Here is a 22,615-nt window from a genome sequence, read left to right as displayed (position 1 = left end):
AGTGAATGGGTGCCGTCAGAACGAGAGTCCAAACAGCTGATAAAAACATCACAATAATCCACACCTCTCCAGTCCATCAGTTAACATATTGTGAAGTGAAAAGCTGTGAGTTTGTGGGAAGCAAATCCATCTGTAACACAACTATTAATACATACTATTGCTTAAAATTGTGTCTCGTCCGAATCGGGAGAGAAATCTGCACAGATCAAACACCATTAACAAGCCATAACAGCTCTAAACAAATATGTTTGTTGATTTTGATGTGAGAAAACTACAGTGGATGGACCTTTTCGCTGGAGGCAGTGTTATTATGGATTATGGACTCGTATTTTAGCTGAAAGCAATGGATGTTTATGTAAATGTCTATGTTTATGACAACGTAAATTTTCCATCACATTTTGAGTAAACAATCCCTTTAATTGTAGTGTGAAAAAACACTCAAATCTTGATAAAAATGCATTTATTTACATACAAATGATTATTTCTGAAGTGCCCTTTTACATTATGGTTTGGAAGACAATGATTTTCAATGGAGCTGCTCAACTGAATCTGCACGACACAGTTAATGTTATACACAAACACTAGAAATGAACCAGGCTTTAAGACTCCGTAGAGAATTCAAAAATCCTGACAAAAACTGTGAGAGGTGCTTATATCTTGATGTGAAGATACATGTTCAGATCTCCGAAAGGTCATGCAATCTATTGCATTTGAAACCAAAGGATCTTTTATCAGATTTGGTACTGTACAGTTAAACATTACAGTATTTATACATAATTCCTGCTTTGCTTTATTAAGCATACAAAAAAACACACACACACACACACATAACATTGACAGTATTGGACACTTTTCACAGATAAGTCGCTCTGCAAAGTCCTAAACTCTACAGAAAAGTCCCAAATTCATATTTTTGCTGCAAGCAAATGTATCTTAGCGTTATAATTTCCAAAAGATGCTTGCTTTTGTTGAATATATGTACTGTATTCACAGCATTTTGATGTGATGAAGAGATCATGTATCTCATCTCACTCCGCTCCAGTGAAATCCTTTGGAAGAAACAGTTAAAATTTCAGACAGGTACTGATGGTGGTCTCCAAAATCAAGTGAAATGTGAAACAGTCTGTAGTTTGGTCCTTAAAAGTGAAGCCGATGATAGCAAAAGTCTTTCCATCCACATGTGGACATGTTTGGGATGCACTGAAACTCTATTGACCGTTAAAAATCATACTTAAGGGCTGTTAAAAATGAGGTATGTCAGCTTTAGCTGGACAGTTGGTGTTGAATCCCACCAGGTCCAAGTAACAAGTCTTTTAGCTTTAAACATACTGAATTTAGAAAGACATGTGCTGGTGTTCATATTTCCATTAATGTGATTTTGTAAGCCTCTGCGTAGCTCTCGATACTCAGGATAAACGTGTCCTCATTAGAGTAGTGCTCGATGATATTGTCGTCCATGTTCACCAGGATCCTGCGACGGAGAGAACACACACAATCACAACAGGCTTATTAGCCCAGTCATGATGTAGATTTTATTCAAGAAATCACTTACCCTTTCTTGCTCTTCTTGTAAATCTTGGCCATTCTGTCAATAGGAACACCGTACTTCTCTGAAATCTGTTGATATGAAAGAAATCATAGATCAGCAAATGATGTGATAGGGCTTTTTTTTTTACAATCTTTTGGAAATTTGTTCAGTATTCACTTAGATTCCATTACTTTGGTGCTAATCATTTGAAATCCATTTTGATTAGATTTTTACATCTGAACTGTCCTTTTCAAATGGATGCACTCTTTGATTTTCCACCTCTCTTATTGAGTGATTTGGATACTCACTGCGTCCATGAGTCCTCTGAGAGTGGGCGACCGCAGCATCAGAGCGTCAAACACCTCGTCCGACTCCTTCCTCACGTACAGGAGCACTGTAAACACAACCTCTGCTTAGTGTCAGAGCAACTGGATTAACTAGGTCAGAGTCTGTTTGCATTTAACTCCCCATTGTGTTCAAACTCTGTCTAGAATGCTATTTACAGGTTTTCTGGGTTTACTATGGGTTTAGGTTAAATGTTCATGTTTGTTTTATTCTGTAAAGGTCTGATAACATTTCTTCCTAATTTCAAACAAAAATATTGGGAGCTTTTTTATTTTTTTATTTTTTGCAGAAAATGACAATTGGCCAAAAATTGTTCTCAGGGTGAACAAATGAAAATCAGGGTTATTCCACCAAATACTGATTTCTTAACTCTTCTGAAGTTAAAACACTGCTATTGTGTTGTCTAAAGATGAATATAAACGTGTGTAATGGTGGCGCGCCCTAGTGACCTTTTGGAAACCGTATCTATTTCAAAGTTCAGGCGCCAGACAGGATTTTGGCCTGTTACAAAATAAATTTCAAAATACCGTTATAACCCAGGGAGATTTTTAAAACCACAGTTACACAAAAACTAGATGGATCGCTTGTCCGTTAGTTGATAGAAGACAAAACAACAACTTTCAGTTTGAAAGAATTCATTATTATGTATATTTTTCCCCCTCTTTACACACAATTCTGGACACAAATCAAAACCCCATATAAACACAGGAGGAAAGAGAGAAAAAAACAAACGAACAATAATAATAAAAAAATAATAATAATAAAAATAGAAAAAAAACAATTGTAAATGACAAGGTTTTCATACAAGCATAATTAAAAGGACTGAGTAGACGTCAAAGTAAACAAGATCAGCAGATCTGAGGCGTTCTCTTCCAAATAAAACACTCATCAGCGGTCCAGAAAAGAAAAAACAGGATTAGTATGTATTTTTTCTCTTGACCAACCAAAGTCATAGATATATTTTTCCTATTTTAATGAATTATCATTTTATGCAAAAAAAAAAAAAAAAAAAGCTCTAAATTACATTTTGATTTAAATTTTGGAAGAACTGTCATCAGTAGTTAACAGAATTAAAAAAGGTTGTTTTATTCAAATACATAAATAAAAAAGCGTAAATCCAAAGAAACTGAGAATTTATATATACGGTGTGTGACCCTGGAGTCTTTGCTATTTTTAGCAATATCTGAAAAATCATTATTGCATGGGTCAAAATTATCTATTTTTCTTTTATGCCAAAAATCATTAGGATATTATGTAAAAACAATGAAAATATTTTGTACATTTCCTACGTATATTGTACATTTCCTACATTTGATATATATATATATATATATATATATATCGAAACATAATTTTCGATTATTAATATGCATATTAATTTTGCTCCCTCAGATTCCAGATTTTCAAATAGTTGTATCTCAGCCAAATATTGTCTGATCCTAATAAAGCCTATTTATTGTTAATTTTATAAATCTCAATTTTGAAAAATGTACACTTAAGACTGATTTTTTGCTCCATGGTCACATATAAATATTTATTTATTTATTTTGCTACAACCAACAGCAAATTTGTAAGAAAATTACTTTCCAACAATATAATCCTACAGAAGGTTCGGTGAAAAATTATATATATTAATTGTTTAATTGTTTATGACTTGTCTTGAAACTGTTCTAATTTTTTCGGTTCTGTGAAGTAGAGCAGAAAATCCAATAAAAATCGCAATTATTTTTGGCAAACTGGTGGCTAATTCATATGAATCTGTACAATCTCATTTGAACATTATGTTCACGTACATTTCTCATGGTACAGATATGTAAAACAGTCTGATTGTCCTGTGAGATGTGTTTGGGAGCTGTAGGTGTGTCTGACCTCTCTTCTGTGTCTCGTCTCTGAGCTGTTTGTGAGGCGGTGGACAGAAGTCCTCCTCGGACGGCCGGAACATCCTCTTCAACAGCACACTCCTACCACAAACACAATCACAGCTGAGTCCTCTCAGCAGCCCAGATAAACCTGGACACACTCACATGATCTAGCTCACACTGACATCACAACTCCATCACTTGAAAAAATCCCCAAAACAAATGAATGGCCAAAGTGCATAAAAAGTTTAGTTTTCAGCCAAAAACATTAAATGAATAGGATCTCAAAAAACTTAAATGCCAATTATTTTTTCCTTATCCATTTTTGATGTGTAGAATATTACTTGTACACAATGTATTTAATATAAAATTTGTATACAGTCAAAACAGATTTATATGTGATAAAATGACTTTGAATGTGAATGTGTATTATACTTTTACTGTAAATAATATACCTAAAACAGACAATTAAATCATTAGTTATAAGTATAATTACAAGCAATTAAACAGGATTCATGTTATGGAGGTAATACCACTACAATTTTTTTACAATGAATCTTTATTTTTTATTTTTAATCAGACATGAGTGTTGATTGCAACTTTAAATAATAAATATTCTGGAGGAGCCCATCAGTGACAGTACTTAACTGTGAGGTGATGAGAAGTTCACTTAGTTAATAAGGAAGATCAAACTCACCCTTCGCGTTCAATCTCCTCTGTATTAAATGCAAACACCTGTGAAGAGTTGTGCACAGAAGTTTGTCGTTTTATTTCCTGTAGACATTCAGAATCAAACATCTCTGAAACGTTCAGACCCTCCAGTGACCAGCTCAACAGATATCTCTAGTATCCAAGACACACACATGAGGAGGGCAAGCGTGACCTTTCCTGTCGGGTTCTGAAAGGTCAGTCGCTCTCAAATAAGTGTCAGTCTCGTTAGACACTCAATGGACCTCTAAGGTCTTCGTGACACTTCTTTAATGAGCCTCTTTAACAGCCGTCATCCAGCATGTGCTCTGGTCACTGAGAGTGTTTTCAGACTGACTCATACCTGGCCTGCCCTCTGTAAGTTCCCAAAGTGCACATCCGGGATGAAGAGAACCGGCTGGGCATCCAAATCACTCATCCTTTTAAAGAGGGTGGCGTCGCATTTTTTCGGGACAGACACCGCCCCGACGCCGCCATCCTTTCCTGATGAGATGAGTTGCACATGTAAGAATTACTGTTATTGATGATAATAAAGGTGACTCATACTGGTTTCTGTCCGCTCAAATGCTACCCAATATCACCTGCCACTAGTTATTACAGCACATCATGATTCAAGGCTGTGATGTAACTAAAGCCTCTTTATTTGGACGGGAAAAAAATCATCAAAACAGGAAAAATAATTGTTTATCAAATCTTATTTTTATGAATTGGAGACACTTTCGGTGCTTCAGTCAGACCTTTTGTCTTCTTGCGGTTCTGTTTCCTCTCCTCATCTCTGATCTTCCTCTCCGCTCCCTGAGCCGCACAAACACAGATAGAAAAGAGAAATTAGAAACACTAAAGAAAGTCTGTGAGGACTGTGAAATGTAACAATAATTGACAACCACAAGGTGGCGCTACAGTTACTATGATGTCTAATGGCCCACTAGGTAACAGCCCTTCACTGCTGATTAAAATAAGTGATAGTGCATAGAGAGTGCTGCAGGGATGATGCATTTTGTAGGCCAAAACCTAGAAACACTACTGGTCAATGAGATTTTAAATGGGTTTTAAGGTCTGGAGGAAAACTGATGAATGACTGGGAAGCGACGCAACTGATGTAGGTCAGTCATGTGACAATAACAACATGGCGGATGCAGTACGTCCGAATTTATTCTTACTACCTACATTCACACTATGTAGAAGTAAATGCAGGTTCAAATGTAGTACCTTCTCAGTATGTGATTTCGGAAGAACCGCATATGTTGGAATACTATGCATTGGTTCAAAGGTTAAAGGTCAAGGCTTACCTTATCACAGAAGACCTTGATCTGACAGTAGGCTCTGTGCAGGGGTTTGTTGCTGCGGTTGTTGTAGCTGTAGGTGTCGATCTGTATCATCAGAGGAAGACCCTTCACCCCCTTCTGAGAGGAGAAATCTGTGCTCAGACAGTTCACCGTGATGAAGATCTACCAATCAGAGAACAAGACAAAAACAGCTCCACGTGAGGATTCATGTGTAGAAAACAAGCATGTTATAGTGGTGTCTGACGGAGCAAAACTCTGATGATGAGCTTTATGATAATATAGGTATATGTAGATGCACACGTAACAGACCGTTGCATAAGAACTGCCATATTCATATTTTCTAACAGCTTGTTCCGGTTTGACCTACACAGTTCTCCTGACCGTTGAAAGTGCACCTTGTTTTTCACCCACCATCCACCTACACACACAAAACAGGTGCCTGCCTCGACATGTCTGCGGAAAGCAATGCTCACACTGCACACTAACAGCTACACAGGACACGAAATGTTCCCGTTAAAGGAAATAGTTTTATATTACTGTAAGACCAAGTTTTAATCTTAATTGTCATCTTTTTTTTCAATTCCAAAGTTGTGTTCAGCCTCTGACTCCACAAAGGTTTGGAAACAGAGTCTTGCTCACTAAATATTTATGTGGTTTGTTATTAACAGCTTCATATAATCAACCATTACCGATGCCAGAGGACAAGGAGGAGGTCATCGTTAGGTGAAGCATGCATGACAACTAAATTGGAGCACTTTAAGGAAAACCTTTCATTTCTAAGATGCCACCAGAGAAGCCTCTAAGAAGAATTGACTTAAATAACTTCCATTTTTGTGCAAAACATTTAACACTGACAGAAATCTAACTGGGCTCATTCTCATATATATATATATATATATATATATATATATAATTGTATTATTATTATTATTATTATTATTATTATTAATAATACTTTTATTTAGCAAGAATGCATTAAATTGATCAATAGTCAGTAAATACATAACAGATTTCTAAGTCAAATAATACTGTAAATTAAATGTTCAATTCATCAAAGAATACTGAAAAAATGGTTTACACAAAAATATGAAGCAGCACAACTGTTTTCAACACTGCATCACAGGAATAAATTACATTTTCCAAAAATATTCAAATAGAACATTTTTTAAATTGTATAATTATATTTCACAATATTACGGTTTGTCCTGTGCTTTTGATTAAATAAATGCAGCCTCAGGCAGCATAAGTCTTTCAGAAAATGTTGAATGTTGTAGGCTCAGATGATTTGTACAGCTGTGGACCTCTCGTTAAATAAACGGAGCCCTTTAACACAGCAACAAGGACGTTATTTCCACCTCACAGATCAATGACTCATGGAGACTCAGTTTATGGCTTGCCTCACTCCAGCCTGATGAGAAGAGCTTTGAAAGGACTTATAATAAAAAGTCAAGAGTATGTTAGGTCAGAGAATGAGATGCTTATCAGATCAAACCAAGAGCATTTCACACCCCAATGCATGCTTTAAAAAAACACTTAAATATCCTTTCAAGGTCGGCTGCATTGTCCACATTAATAGGTTTTACCACAGTGAGTTGGCCCATTAAAAAGCAAATGTTTGCGCAGAGAGCTTTAGTTGAATATACTCCAGAGGCGAGTGTTTGCACGGAGCTGTATTGCAAAAGAAGAGCCACAATAGGAGAGCAGGACTTTGCCTGTGAGGCTGGGCGGATCTGGACTCGGGTTTGTGTGCGTTCGGTACACAGACCAGGGCTATTTCCTACTCTCACTAGCATACAGATGAAACCCAAAACCCAGGAGAAAACAGAGGTTTAAATTAATAGACGAGACTGGGGAAGATGCACCAGGGTATTGTGAATCAAAGATCAGGCTATACAAGGCTCTCGGGGCGTGTTCAACAACAGGCGTGTAAAATACACATATCAGATATCGTAACACTCCACCCTGTGTCTCAATATCATTTTGTGTATCACACACAATGGTGATAGTGCACCTAAATGAGAGAGAGAAAAAAATAATAGATGCACTGATGTAGTCAGACTGAAAACTGAACCTTTGGTTGAGTTAAACAACTACACCTGCCACTTCATCATCCACGATGACCATTAATGCAAGCAGGATGTCCATAAACCCAAAACACACACTGGAGGAGGTACTGATTGTGAACACAGTCTTAGTGCTGGATGACTTACCTTGGCCTCCTCATTCACGTCCCAGGTAAAGGACACGGCATTGTAAGCGATTTCTTCAATATTCCCAATTGTGTTATAGCTCTCTTTGTAGTCAGCTGTAGAGAGAACATGAAAAGTCAGTTCTCGAACTTGCTGGAAATAAAAACAAAGCAAACCAGGATATGTTGTGTTTAAGATACTAACTTTACAACTATGCAGCACTAGCACTAGACCACAGCTGCGTAAAGCAGTCCAGACCAGCAAGCAATTCACCTACAGACAGATGCTTGCAGCGGTAGAGACATGTACAACTTATATGGTGTACGATTACATTTTGTGAGTAATGTACGAACTGGTGTCTGGGAATGGTGAAATTAAAACAATGTCTGCCAATACAAGTGGTTTTAACACTGATAAGCCGAGTGTACATAAAACAGCACCCTTCCACTTTAGATAACTCCTATCTGTTTATGTAAACAAGCAATTGATTTTTTTAGTAGCCACTTGATAGGCCATTTATGACCACTCACACTTTAAGCATGTCTGTGATTCTCCCTAAACGCCATTACTTTATAGATTTACATTAAGGACGGGTGACCTCATAACAGTTTCGATGGCTGTCTGTACTAGTTTAGCTTTGGCTGTTAATTTTAAATTCTTGACTGGCAATTTCTAAGTGTCTGTTTTGACGTCCACCAGGTTAAAAGTCTGGGCTGCCCATCAGTAAAGATATTTCTAGTCAATTAATAGATGTTAATTTAAGCCCTGGGAATAGAATACATGCTTTTAATAAAACATAAATCTGTCCCCCACATGTTTTCGGGCAAGTGTGTTCACATAGAGGTTTTTAATGGTCAGTGTGTATAAATCTAGATTTAAATGCAAATATTGTCTATTTGCTTATTTGATAGTCTATGTATGACCTCACATTTTTTTCATATCCAGAATGAGGTGATGTGAACATCACAGAGCTCTAAACACGCATGCAATTTATGTTTCATTCAAACTCGAAGCTGGAGGGCGCTCTCGCACATTCCAAAATAGACTCATAGAAGTAATACAGTGATAGGCAAACAGCTATCACTGTAGCTAAGTTGAATAAAAAGCAGAAAGCAGAAACGTTTTTATGATTACAACAATATATGGTTTATGTGTGTTTTTCAAGTCATCTCCAGGTAATAAATAAATAAAGTATATGAAAAATGCAGTGCTATTACAGAAGCCTATCTACCTTATTTTAAACTTATTCTTTTTTTTTTCCTTTTTCTTTTTTAGGAGGCAATAAATTCATTCATCTTTATTCATTTGAGCATCTGGATTCCACAAAGTTCTACATAATAAAAACAAGGTTCAGCACAGTAGGCAAAACTAAAGAAGGATACGTGCGCAAATGAATAAGTAAATAAAAATAAATAAATAAAAAAAGGTGGATATGATGATCAAAAGGAGTAGGCAGAAGATTAAGCTTATTGACGCCTACCCCCTTTTATACATTTAAAAAGTAGATACATTTACTATAATCAAGAAGACAATTGACACATTTATGTTGTCCTATTCCAGTAACTATACAATCAACAATAATGACTCACAACCATTCTGTTGAATCCAATGATTCTGTTGAATCATTAGACAGTATGACTTGTTTTTACTTTGATTTAAATTGATAAATGGATGGGCACTGCTCGAGTTGGGCTCTCAGGTTGATCCAGAGCCTGACACCACACACAGACACACACATACTTTTCCTCGCAGTTCTGAAAGCCGGTACTTTAAGTTGGCCATAACCTCTCAAATTGTAACAGTTGTAACATCTCTTTTTATGAATAATTTTTGATTATTTGCTGGTAGTTGGACCCAATTTGCTTTATACACTAATTGTGCAGTATAAAAATAAATTAAGTCCATAAATTTAAGCATGAAGTACTGAAGTAAGCCTATAGACAAGACTTCCGATTTATTAGTCGGTGTAGGAAAATAATGAGAAAAATAACAACACACTACAAACCAGTGTGATCATGATTAAGATAATACGTTGAAATAATATGCTAAGACACATATTTGCAATATCAAGCAGCAAAATGTTTTGTACAGCTAAAAATAGCTGATTGCAAATGACACTGGAAGCCAGACCCATAACATGGACGTGCCCACACTTACAGGAAAAAAACTGGATTAATGCTATAATATATATATTTTCTTTTTTATGGGGAATAAAAATTGTAAGTATGTAAGCCAATTATAAAACTGTCATTAGGAAAATATAGTAAAAATTATTATAGAATAAAAAAGTTTTTTTTTTTTTTTACTGTAATTTAGACAAAAAAAAAACATAAATTTGACATTTCCATCCCCATTACTTTTGAAATTACGGCTATGCCCCAGATTTAAGCCATTAGTCAACTAACTGAATGTTTATTACTTTAATTACTTAAATATATACTTAGAAGGACTTTAATATAGGCTATAGCCTATTCCACTTTCAAGTGTACATGTAAAGCGTGCCACAAAGCACCTGCAAAAGCAATGACTATGAATGTGTCTGTAAAAATAACAAGGAGATATTTTAATTGTTTACTAATATACTAGTGTTTTCAGAGTCAGTGTGTCAGCAGCAAAGATGAAGTTGTACAGTGACGCACCTTCAGAAAGAAATGCACCTTTCACACAGATTACATAATGAGAATTTGTTTTCGATTTGAATTGGTTTTGTTTAAAAGTAGACATTTCAAGCTTTCTATAGATATATTTCTCATGTCTGTGAGGCAAGAAGCCCATACACTGAGTTTCAGTTCATTTTTGTGATGAGCTCCTGTTTGTTATCTTTATTTTACAAAAGCACAACCTTTACTGATATTGGTGTAAAAGTAAAACCCTTTTGAATGATGTATTGCTCTTATCAGTATGAGCAAAAAATGACAGCGTATTTTAAGTTGTTTCCACTGTTATCAGAAAAAAAATGCAAGTAGTCACACCAGCGCCTCCATGTCATGCAGTGGCTTGCTAACAGCATCCACACTCCACACAAACACTTGGATATGCACCTAATAACACACATTTATCTAGGTTAAAGTTAGAGTGAGCAGCTGTGTCAAGTTGCTACTACTTATATCAATGATGTTTCAATAACAAATATTTTGGATATACTATAATTACCTCAATGACCAGTCATTAACGATCTGTCCATCAAAGACACAAGCTATTTTTTTCTACGACTAATCTAATACAATTTTAGTCAACTAAGCCTTTTTTTTTTCGTTGACTAACCTAGTCGACTATTAGTGCGGCAGCCCTACTAAAGTTATTAGATTACTTAGAAATCAAACCGCAAACATTTGTACAACTAGCCACATGATTTAAGGTGTCATTCATTGTCTTATAACAGGTAACACACATGCTCATTGTAGAAAAGGTGTGCCAAATTTTGAAATACTGTTGTGACTCAAAAAAAAAAACCTGTTCAAATCCTTAACCCTAGGTATGAGTGGTAGTTTTTAGTTGTGATTTCCTAGTTTAATTAGGCTTTCTTTCTTCAGTTCCAAAGTTCTTTGTAATTTAATAAGCTGTCATTACAGGGGCTGTTATGTCTATGTTAAGTAAACCCAACACCGGTCTTACTTTGAGGTAACTTGGTGATTAGGAAGGCCGAAACCCTTCCCAATGGGTCTCCTTTGGGTGGTTTACCAAGCACGCCCGACGATGCCCGTAAGCGAGCTCCCCCAGTTAAATAGCCCCATTCAAATCCCAGCTCTAGTGACATGGCCCCAAGCCTGAGGAACAATTCTCAGCCTCAACTGCTATTCAAATCCCAACTGTGCAGGTGTCAGGTTTCAGTCACTGTCTCCTCTACTTGGCTTCAGCATACTGCCATATATCATGCGCCCAAAGGTCTGTCCACTTCACCAATCTTCCATCACTTTCTTCGCAAAAGCTCTCCTTGAAGTGCAACAACAAAACATTCCTCTATTTTTGACCCATCTAAGAAAGCAAGGTTTAAGACAAAGATAGCTGCCATCAAGATTAAGATATTCCCGCAGGGTGCTCCCAGGCTGTGAAAGTCTTAGGGCCAAATCTCAACAAAGGGCATAACAGAACGTCTGATTACTGGAGATGAGGGGAGGGCAAGAAACAACAGGCTCAGGATGACTGTTCTCTCAAGGTGTGACAAGACTGAGAATAAGAGGTGAATTGTTTGGACTCATAGCTGACCCACGCCAAGTGGACTCCAACCATTTATGATTTTTTTCTTCTCTCATTTAACTTGAATAAGAAGCTGGGCTAGTGATCTGAAGATCACAATCCCAGGTGGGGTGACTCATGGAGCTGAAGAATATTTGGGATCTCCTAACTCCACTGCACCTTACTTAACCCCAACTTGCTCCAACAGGACGAACATTGTAAAAAAGCGTGCAGCCATGGATAACCTTCCTAAACTAGCTGTGCCTTCGTCAACATATCAAACCGAGCTGTATTCAAACATTAGAAAATCATTAGAAAAACAAACACATGCACATGCTGAAGGAGTATACACCAGAAGAGGAGATTGGGATAATTTTTGAGTGTGTGCGCACACGCATTTGTATGCATACATGCATGTGCAAAAACGTCCCTTGAGTAAAAACTGTGAAACCCAGGCCCGATTTCACAAACAGGGCTTAGTTAAGCCAGGACTAGGCCTTAGTTAAAATAAGATATTTAAGCAACTTTTACAAAAATGGTTTAGATAAAACCATTACAGGTGTGCATCTTGACACTGAACAATGGCACTGGCGTATTTTAAGATATGTCAGAACAAGATATTTCAGTTGAGACAGCGCCTTGTCTGTGAAACCAGGGGCATGTGTCACAAAGAGATTTATAAGAATATATTACAGTCAAGTTTTCAATTATGAAGCATTCGATTAATTTTTTAATGTGTTAAATAAAATCTATTCAAATTTACTCCAGTTTTTTTTTTTATTTGTACTCTTTTTAAATTGTATCAAAGTCCTTTCAGGCAAGTCGTGCCACTCGGCCGCCATCTTGGCAACGCCTCCGGGCAGCTATTTCAGAATAACAAGACCAGCTCCTATCTAAATGAATGAGCAAGTGGCATGTCTCTTATAAACTGTCTCTGATTGTATTTACAAACTCTCAGCACACACAGCCTACGTCACTACGTCAGACTTCGTACTTCCGCTCAATTTAATTTCGCTTCTGTCTACGCTGTCTAAGCAAAGCGAAGTAGCAGAGTTTGGTATTACCAGGCTACAGCACACATTAATGGTCAAGAACTGTAATTTATTTTAAAAAGCCAATTATTTTCTGACTCCTTGCACATGAAGATAGCATATTGTTTTTGAATTGAATTACAGTCAAAATACAAAAAAATGTCCTATTTTGGAATTGGGTTCTCAAGGGATAAGAAACTATGAACTAATTAATAACTAATTAACACCTCACATTCAATAAGGAATGAAATCTGTCCAAATGTCAAAAATAAATGTGGCTGTTTGCATAAACTACCTAAGACTAGTCTTAAAGGTTAGTCAGCTACATTTTTCTTCTTCAAGACTACCCTAGTAAAATATATATATATTTAAAAAGTTTATTTCATACTAAGTGTAGTTTAAATCTATTGACTGACGTATTTCTCTAGGCTTGCTGATATATAAATTATACATATTATTTAGAAAACTACCTGTGCACAATGTACATTTCTTAATATTAAGCCTAAAATCTGTTTTAATGTCACTATTGATGAGAACTGTATGATCTTTGAGTAAAATTGGTCTTTAAATGCAAGATGTTTAAAGTGTACCTAAAGTTTACTTGCAATAGTTTCACTTTAGCACAATCAAATAAACTTCAGTATTTCTTTAGTTGGACCTCAGCACTACTTCCACCCAATTAAAGTGAATAAAGTACAAAATGAGTTGTTACAATTTAGCAGAATTCAAGTATACCAGTTTAGTACACTAAAAGTACAAATGCAGGGTATTTTTATTAAGCACATAAATATGTGAATGTATTTGTAGTATACTTAGCATGAAATAAATTCATTTCAATTACATTTTAGTTTATTTATTCTTCACTAGAGTGGTCATAAGTCAGCTGGTAAACTGCTAGTAACTATGTTGACTGTTTATGCAGCAGGCCCCTGTATCTATCTGTAAAAAAAATCTCAGGGCAGACTCTCTAGTTAAATTGTGTATAATCTGTGTGTATAGCCATTAACAATCTAGTACCCATTAGTTGAGCGGAGGGAAACCAAGAGGAACCAATCTCCTGAGAGCCCTGAGGGCTTCTGGGATGTCTTCAAACTAGCAGCGGATGCACAATGAACCATTTTAAAGACAAGAAGTACTTTCAGCATAAGTCGATTCAGACCAAAGTGTGTTGAGTAGTAGCTTGGTTAATGATTTTTGGAAATAAATTATACATAATCTACAAGAAGTACAAGAACACAAATTCTTTCAGCTATGCAAACTCAAATCTCACGCATCGCTGCATTAAAAAATGTTTACTCTTTCATATCAACTAATTTGAAGATAATCTTGCTGCTGATATACTTATAGCAACCTGTTCTGTTTAATGCAGGGCTGTCCAATCCTTCACCTGGTTGCCACTGTCCTGCAGAAATTAGCTCCAGTCCTTATCAAACACACCCAAACTAGCTAATCAAGGATTACTAGGAAATTCCAGACAAGCGTGTTATTTTCTAATAGTTCTAGTGCAGGATTAGACACCCCTGGGTTAAATGAACTAGGGTAAACTGGCAATGCCTGATCCAAGATCAAGCCTGAACTTTGACCTCAGTAATGGAGAGGAAACCTCACCAATGTCCAGAACCCTCTGCTTTGCTGTGTGCTGGCGAGAGTGCCAATACTTCCAGTACTTGAGCTGCTCATCGCGGTTCTTATCTTCACTGAATACAACCATGATGACACTCTGAAAGAGGAAATGAGAGAAAGCAGGTCAACTGAGGTTATCACAGTCCACTCAATTAATTCATACCTGTTCCAAACAATCAGCTGACTAGCATAGTTATTACCATAACAAGAATGGAAGATATAGTCATGCATTAGGCTGTGTCCACCCAAGCATTTTTAGCCAGCTGAAAACCCCAGGCACTCTTGCTATGATGTGGAAGATTCACAGAAGTAATGTGGCAGATGCACCGTGAATTAAATATTACAGGCATTATTTTTTTATCTGTAGTAATGTGTGACAGTTAGTCAGTGTGTGATTAGTCCCGCCCCTCCTCCACTGTGATTGGACGGCTGACTAAAAAGTGACAGTGATGACAGTTTATCCAAAGTTGAACATCAACTCTCCGCACCGAGAGAAAAGCACACAAGCGTTCAGCATGAAAAAGACACTCAGCACTCGTCACGCTGCTGGCATTAAAAAAAAAAATTAAAACCATTTTTTTTTTATATCCTAGCTTTGTAAAAAAAAAACACTTTATTGGACACAAGCCCTTGCTGTTCAAAAGTGTTTTGATGGACATCTTCAAAGTCTCACCAAAGCTGCACTAATGTGATCAAAAACACAGTATTACAGTAATACAGTAAAAAAACTGTATTATTGTGAAATATTATTGTTTAATATATTTTAAAATGTAATTTATTCCTGATGCATTTTTTTCCAGATTATTTGATGAATAAAACACAGCATTTATTTTACATAGAAATCTTTTACATTATACATGTCTTGACTGCCACTTTCGAGTAATTGAATGTTCTTGTCTTGCTGAATAAAATCATCAATTTCTTAACAAAATACATTTGAACTATCATAGTTTTATCTACAAATTCATTTTGAGCTAAAAATCACTTAACATGTTTAATAAAAATTGATTACATATGCCAGTTAGTAATCAAAGCTCCCAAATTCAGTTGGCAAGGCCTACACACTCACCCTCACTTTGCTGATGGGATGTCGGAGGCGTTTATTTGCACTTGTCTCGTTCAGTGTAATAGCATAGAACTGGCCTTTGTTCAGGTAGGTCATAGGCCCTTCACACTGCTTCTGCCGTAACGACCTGCTGGCCTCGAGTGTGTACTGGAAGGTGTCTCTGTTGAACAGCGTGTTTTTCAGGTACAGTATGTGACGGCTGATTCATCCTAACATTACAAGCCTTATGGTGTACACCACCAGTCAAAGGGTTTTGAACAGTAAGATTTTTAATCTTTTTTTATAGAAGTCTCTTTTGCTCACCAAGCCTCCATTTATTTGATCCAAAATACAACATTAGCACTAATATCGTGAAATATTTTTACTATTTAAAATAGCTGATTTGTATTTGAGTACATTTTAAAATATCATTTATTTCTGTTATCAAAGCTCAATTTTCAGCATCATTACTCCAGTCTTTCAATGTCACATGATCCTACAGAAATCACTTTAATATAATGATTTGTTTCTCAAGAAACATTGTTATTATTATTATTATCAATATTTAAAACAATAATTTTTTTAAGGATTCTTTGCTGAATAGAAAGATCAAAAGATCAGCATTTATCTGAAATAAAAATATTTTGAAACATTATACAATGTACTATTCAAAAACTTAGAGTCGGTATATATATGTATATATATATATATATATATATATATATATATATATATTGGGGGGGGGGGGTTACAGAAATTAATACTTTTATTTAGCAAGGATGCTTTAAATTGATCAAAAGTGATGATAAAGAAATGTATAATGTTACAACTTTCTATTCATCAAAGAAACCTGAACAATTCTTCTCAGCTGTTTCCAACATAATAATAATAATAATAAATGTTTTTTGAGCAGTTAATCATCATATTTGAATGATTTCTGAAGGATCATGTGACTGGAGTAATGATGCTGAAAATTCAGCTTTGATCACAGGAATAAATTATATTTTACAATGTATACTCAAATAGAAAACAGTTTATTTAAACAGTAAAACATATTTCAAAATGTTACTGTTTTTGCTGTACTTTGGATCAAATAAATGCAAGCTTGGTAAGCAGAAGCAACTTCTTCAAAAAACATCATAAATCTTACTGTTCAGAAACATCTGACTGGAAGTGTATGTTATTGCCATATAAACAAACAAACAAACAAACAAGCACTTACAACATCTCCGACTGGTCAAATATGAAGTCATCAGCTCCAAGCGATGATGGCCGATACTTCTGAATCAAAGAAACAATCAGCCACTGACTAAACACAAGTTTTTAAACAAACTTTCATAAGCACCAAATATGAATCTGCTCTCACTTCATTGCTGTCTTCCTCATAGGTGCTATCTGGACTGCTCCGATGCTCATCCTTCCCGTATCCACTGTGACTCACGGCCGAGGTGTCGAACGAGTGGGTCTGCTCACAGACGACCCGCATCGGTTCCTCTCCTTCTGTCCTGTAGTGAACACCCGAAGCCATGAACACAGGAGTGAGCACCTCAGCCTTCACCAGCGCAGCGTCCCCGCTCTCTCCTGCAGACACGCTGTACTGCTCCCGTTTACTGTCCTGATGATCCGTGGTGAGCGACAGATTAACAGGCACTGATTTTAAGACCTGGACGTGATTATCCACGGTCTCCGGCTCCATCTGACTGCCGTTTCCCTCTGGAGTGTTTCTGAGACGGTATTAAAGCATAAGAGATGAAAAGCTGAAATAAGTCCATTTATTCAACTCCATTTGCTTTAATCATTTCACTGACCTTTTTTCTGGTTCCTCTGACACTTCAACCACTTTACTGATGGGCAAAACTCTCTTATCTTTGGGCACCTGTAGAAGATAATACATCAAAATACAGCAGCACTGATAGTAGCATAGGCACTGTTTCACTCATAATTGCTTAAAAGGAGATTTAGCACTACATAGAGATAAACTGAAAACTTCCTGATTGTCTTCTGCCATGTAACTTTCAAAAATGTTAATTTCACTGGGACATAAATGCACTGAAAACTCATTATCAGAAACTTGTATCTTAATCAAACATAAACTATTATATGGACTTTTCTGTTTGAACCTCACAAATAAACCTGTCGTATGAATTGACATTGAAATATAGTGCACAAGTCGCAAAAAATGTATCATGACAGTTTATTATGAATAAGTAACTACGTTTTTGCATTCATTTGATTTGATTTAATCATATTTTCAAATGCATTCTAATTCTAATCAGAAAGCAGAAATTGTGGAACAAGCTAAATTCAATTAGTTAAAATGATTAAGACTGGTTTACATGTAATAAATTGGATTATTGATAAAAAATTATCAAACATAGTGATTTTAGTACTATTACTTAATTCTTATTCTTACGCAACTCAATTATGAGTGACTGACATTTTATACTCATTTTATACTAAAACTCTAATCCAAATGGATGGAAATTTTGTAGTTAAAATCCATAAATCTGTTTGACTTTATAGTGCTTTAATGGTTATTTTGGGAGCTTGATACTGTAAGGCCGGTTACTATCCACTTTCACTGTATGGAAAAGAGCGGCTTGAACATTCTACTAAACTTCTCTTTCTGTGTTCCACCCAAGAAAGAAAAGTTTTGAACACCATCAGAGTGAATGAATGATGATGTGACATGCAAACATGATTAATGTGAAGCTGGTGAGAGACTCAGCTGATGTCCCTGACCTTGTAGTACTCATAGAGGAGCCCCAGGGCGGCAGCACTGTCTTCGTCTCCATTGATGCTCATCATGGCCTTGGTGGCCGCAGTAAGAGGATTCTCCAGGTAAGACCTCCAGGCCTCGTCCTCACTGGTGTAGTCCCGGCGTGGGTGGAAGGATGGCTCATTGGGCACCACTACAACCAGCCTCTTACTGGGACACACACACAGACACAAAACAGTACTTCAGCACACTAGCAAACAGAAACACAAATGATAAAGCTTCATGTAAAAGCTCTATTTTGCATACTGATGAAAACAAACCTGCACACTGCGCCTTTTGTGAGATGTATAGTGCATTGATGCCAGGCATATCTAACCAACTAAACTCTGACAGACGTCCTTCTGCATTTTCACAGCCTGACAGACAACTTCAGCTACAATGCAGTGACACATGACATGAGGAAGTGCCACTGCTAGCTCTAGTCTCCCTATTTGATATCATACCATATTAAATCTATATCTAGCTGGTTTCAGCAACATACAGTGGCCACAAACTGTTTTTTGGCCACACCAAAAAAGAAATAAAGTTGAGGCTATAATAAAAATGTAATAACACAAGCATTATAACAGATTATGTCTATAAACAACATAGATCATATTTATTGAATAGTCATGCACTATACTTTTTAAATTAATACTGAATTTTCATCTGAATAGTTTTGAGTTTTATTTATATTTTTATTTCATATGTTTTGTGTCTATTGTCTACTGGGATTTAGTTAGACATTAGTTTGGTAACAAATCTTGTTTTAATTTAAAGTTAAAAAAAATTAACCATGCGCTCCTAAGAACTAGTGCAGAAGGTTTCCAGTGAAGTTTATAAATGTGCAGATTCAATTGATCCATAATCTATTGTTTTTATGACATTTTTTAATTAAAAATGTGTATATAAAACATGGGATTAAATAATGAAATTCAGATTCTGTTATTTTAATTTGTCTGTTAGCATTCAGTTACTAAGTAAATTGTCAAATTTTCTTAACCTCAGTAGTGGGTGAGTAATTCACGATTTTACATTTTGTGCTATGAATATATTCACAGAATGTAAAAGTAAATCTAAGTTGGGTTCACTTTAGTTTACTGAAAATGTTCTAGAAATGTAATTGTCCTAGTAGTGACTTCACAACACAATAGTCATTCACTGGTAAACACATGAGATGTACAAACAAGCAGTGCACACAGAGCTGGAAAAGAATGGGTACAATACAGGTAAAGTGGAAAAAATTTAGCTCATTTATCTTTGGCATTATTTAAAAAGAAATCAGGATATGTGATGACATTAGTGTCCTTAGGCATCATTTTTGTTATTTGGAATGCAGTGTAAAACAAGGTACATATTCTGAGGCAAATCATGTGGAGATTACAATGGAGCAAAAAAGGATGTATTCTGATTATAAGGTAATTACACTTTTTCTATGTAATATTTCTGTATAGTGTAGGCGATTAAGTATTTACTATAGTTTATTATGGGGAGCTAAATCATCTTAAACATGCATTCACCCTATTTAATTGGTATAGCACATGAATTAAGTTCCATGTAATTCTTTGACACATATAAATGAATGTCTGAGAGGTGCAAGACCCGTATTATGACCAACAACCCATTAGAGACAATTTACTTGACCTATTTTAAACAAAAATGTGTTTGATCACCATACACGTAAATAAACTGGTTGTTACTATGAAGGACATAATCGATAAACACTGCATAGATTAAAACAATCGAGCTAAAACAATCTTTTCAAACCATGCATAAGACACACATAGCTACTGTGTGTTTTAAATCTAAAACAAAAACGTAGCATTGTGACGCTTGTACGTAAGGATGAACGTCAACGATGTACATATAGAAAACAACAACGAAATAATACAGCACAAAATAAATTAATCAATATACAAAATCTCTATTTTTAGTAAAAACGTGTCATGTAGAAAATAAACATTTCCTTTGAGGTGTAAATGAATAGGAATGAATTTCAAGCAGTTTATATTTAAGGTGTTTCCTCCGTGAAAAATGGCGTTTTGACCGCAAAAAAAAACTGTCCTCATGCGCTGGTATTTATGAATAAAAACCACAATAAACCAGACAAAACCTGTATAACATTAAACGCCTTTAACGTAACTAATGCCACCATAAAATACGGGTTTGAGTATGAGTAAAATATGAAAGTTTTCTGAAAGTACACATGCAGAATGGCACTCGGAGTGGTTCCGAGGCTTGTGTGGAGGTCACGGAGGATTGTGTCGCAGTCCTGACTCTTACCTGTCTGTCTCCTGTGACATATTCCTCTTCCTCCGCGTTAATTCTTCCTTGTGAAACTGGACTTTCAAGTCGGTGCAGGTAACAGAAGCCCAAACGCGAGTTAGAGATGCCAAAACCCGGGCTACAGGTAAATCCACTTTCCCCTCTCGGGTTATTTCTCCAGGGCTGAAGGAGCAGGTAGGAAACACCTGAGCACGCCCGGCCAGTCCTTCCAGAAGCTTTCAACGAGTGATCTATACATAAAAAAACTATGTATATTTTTAAAAATTTAATTACATGTCAAATCTACATTTATTGTTATTATTGTTTGCGTAAAGAACTATATGTAAACTTTGAAGGCTTTTTTTCTGTGTAGAGTATTTGGGTTCAAGTAGGGGCGGGTCGGTGCTCTGATTGGTCGGGCGGCGAAATTGTCCCTCGCTGATTGGCTATCGCCTCAGAAGACAGGTTAGAAGACCCTCCTCACCTGTAGCCTTAGATTTGTATTAGATTTGTATTAGAAACAAAGGGGAGAATGGAAAATGGAAACGAGTTATTTGTCAATTATCCTTTTCTTTTTCTCTGTGAAAACTAAAACCTTGGTATTTGGTACCAGACTAACCAAATATTTAGAACTGAGAGGACAAAATGTAAGTACACTCTTAAAAAATAAAGGTGCTTCACAATGCAATAGAATAACCCTTTTTGTCTAAATGGTTCCATAAAGAACCTTTAAAATCTGAAGAACCTTGCTGTTTCACAAAAGGTTATTATTCTCCAAGTGCAATGATAATGGCCTCTCCCGGAGAAGCTGGAAATCAAAAAGGTTTTCGATTCACAAAATAATTAATTTTTCCTTGAGTTACGTGTTAATATTATAAAGAGTGGATCACAGGTTTACAGTGTGGTAAAACCACAAGAGATAACACACATCCTATTTTGATTCCTCAGAAATTCAAATCATCAAGAACGGACATGCGCAGAGGTCAAATAGTAGTCTGTCAGTATATGTTCCTTAATAAGTTAGTTGCATTTTGTGGTCTTCGGGCCCTGGAACATGGACACTTTTGTTCTAGAGTGTCAGGTGTGGACATGTAGGTACACAGTGACATCACTCGATGACAGGACATGGGAAATAAGAAACTACTCCTACAAGCTGAAAACACAACAGAGAGTTTGCAACACTTATACCAAAGTGAGGAGGGATATGGTATTACCCGAATATTAGTATTGGTCACTATTACTCATACTTTTATTATGCTACTATTATATTTTCTGACATAAAGCCTTAATGCAAAACTTTAGCATTAAATTTTTATAAATGTTTAAAAAAAATTATAATAGTAAGCTTGACTGCTGCTCAGAAACATTTGTAGTTATTTCTAATGTTGAAAACAGTTGTGCTGCTTCAAATTTTTTTATTTTTTAAATTTTTTATTCTTGTAATGTCATAAATGTCTTTACTGTTACTTTTAAACCATTTCATCTCTTTCTTTTCAAACTCACCCCAAACCTTTGAACGGTAATGTATCACGGTTTTGACATTGACAATAATAATAAATGTTTCTTGAGCAGCAAATCATCATATTAGATTGATTCCTGAAGGATCATGTGACACTGAAGACTGGAGTAATGATGCTGAATGTACAGCTTTGATCACAGGAATAAATTACATTTTGCAATATGTTCACATAGAAAACAGTTCATTTAAATTGCAATGATATTTCACAATAATACTGTTTTTACTGCCTTTTTTTGAATGAAGACTTGGTGTGCACAGCATTCTCCTTTTAAAAACATTAAAA

General features: G+C 35.9%; 1 protein-coding gene across 1 annotated transcript; it reads right to left on the bottom strand.

The window, feature by feature from the left end:
• Nucleotides 1-804: 804 nt before the first annotated feature.
• grhl2b (grainyhead-like transcription factor 2b) lies at nucleotides 805-21,191 on the bottom strand. The gene is made up of 16 exons (XM_059556798.1): nucleotides 20,832-21,191; nucleotides 18,533-18,719; nucleotides 17,599-17,666; nucleotides 17,157-17,514; nucleotides 17,013-17,071; nucleotides 15,815-15,971; nucleotides 14,731-14,842; nucleotides 7,937-8,031; nucleotides 5,730-5,888; nucleotides 5,178-5,235; nucleotides 4,784-4,923; nucleotides 4,430-4,467; nucleotides 3,743-3,834; nucleotides 1,837-1,922; nucleotides 1,553-1,617; nucleotides 805-1,471 (listed from the first exon to the last, which is right to left on the bottom strand). The coding sequence occupies exons 1-16, from the start codon at nucleotides 20,849-20,851 to the stop codon at nucleotides 1,357-1,359; spliced, it is 1,809 nt and encodes a 602-aa protein (XP_059412781.1). The 5' UTR covers nucleotides 20,852-21,191; the 3' UTR covers nucleotides 805-1,356.
• Between the last annotated feature and the right edge of the window lie 1,424 nt (nucleotides 21,192-22,615).

Source organism: Carassius carassius, chromosome 8 (genome assembly GCF_963082965.1).
Source record: "Carassius carassius chromosome 8, fCarCar2.1, whole genome shotgun sequence".
In the NCBI taxonomy this organism is placed as follows: domain Eukaryota; kingdom Metazoa; phylum Chordata; class Actinopteri; order Cypriniformes; family Cyprinidae; genus Carassius; species Carassius carassius.
The sequence above is the reverse complement of the archived record's forward strand: the minus strand, read 5'-3'. Positions and strand labels throughout refer to the sequence as shown.

Bases quoted from the DNA above. Each gene is read 5' to 3' on its own strand.
- grhl2b (XM_059556798.1), bottom strand. From the start codon at position 20,851: ATGTCACAGGAGACAGACAG. The intron at 17,072-17,156 runs GTGAGAGCAGAT...TCTTTGATTCAG, and splicing joins ATGAGGAAGACAGCAATGAA to AAGTATCGGCCATCATCGCT. The intron at 1,618-1,836 runs GTGAGTATCCAA...TCATATCAACAG, and splicing joins TCAGAGGACTCATGGACGCA to ATTTCAGAGAAGTACGGTGT.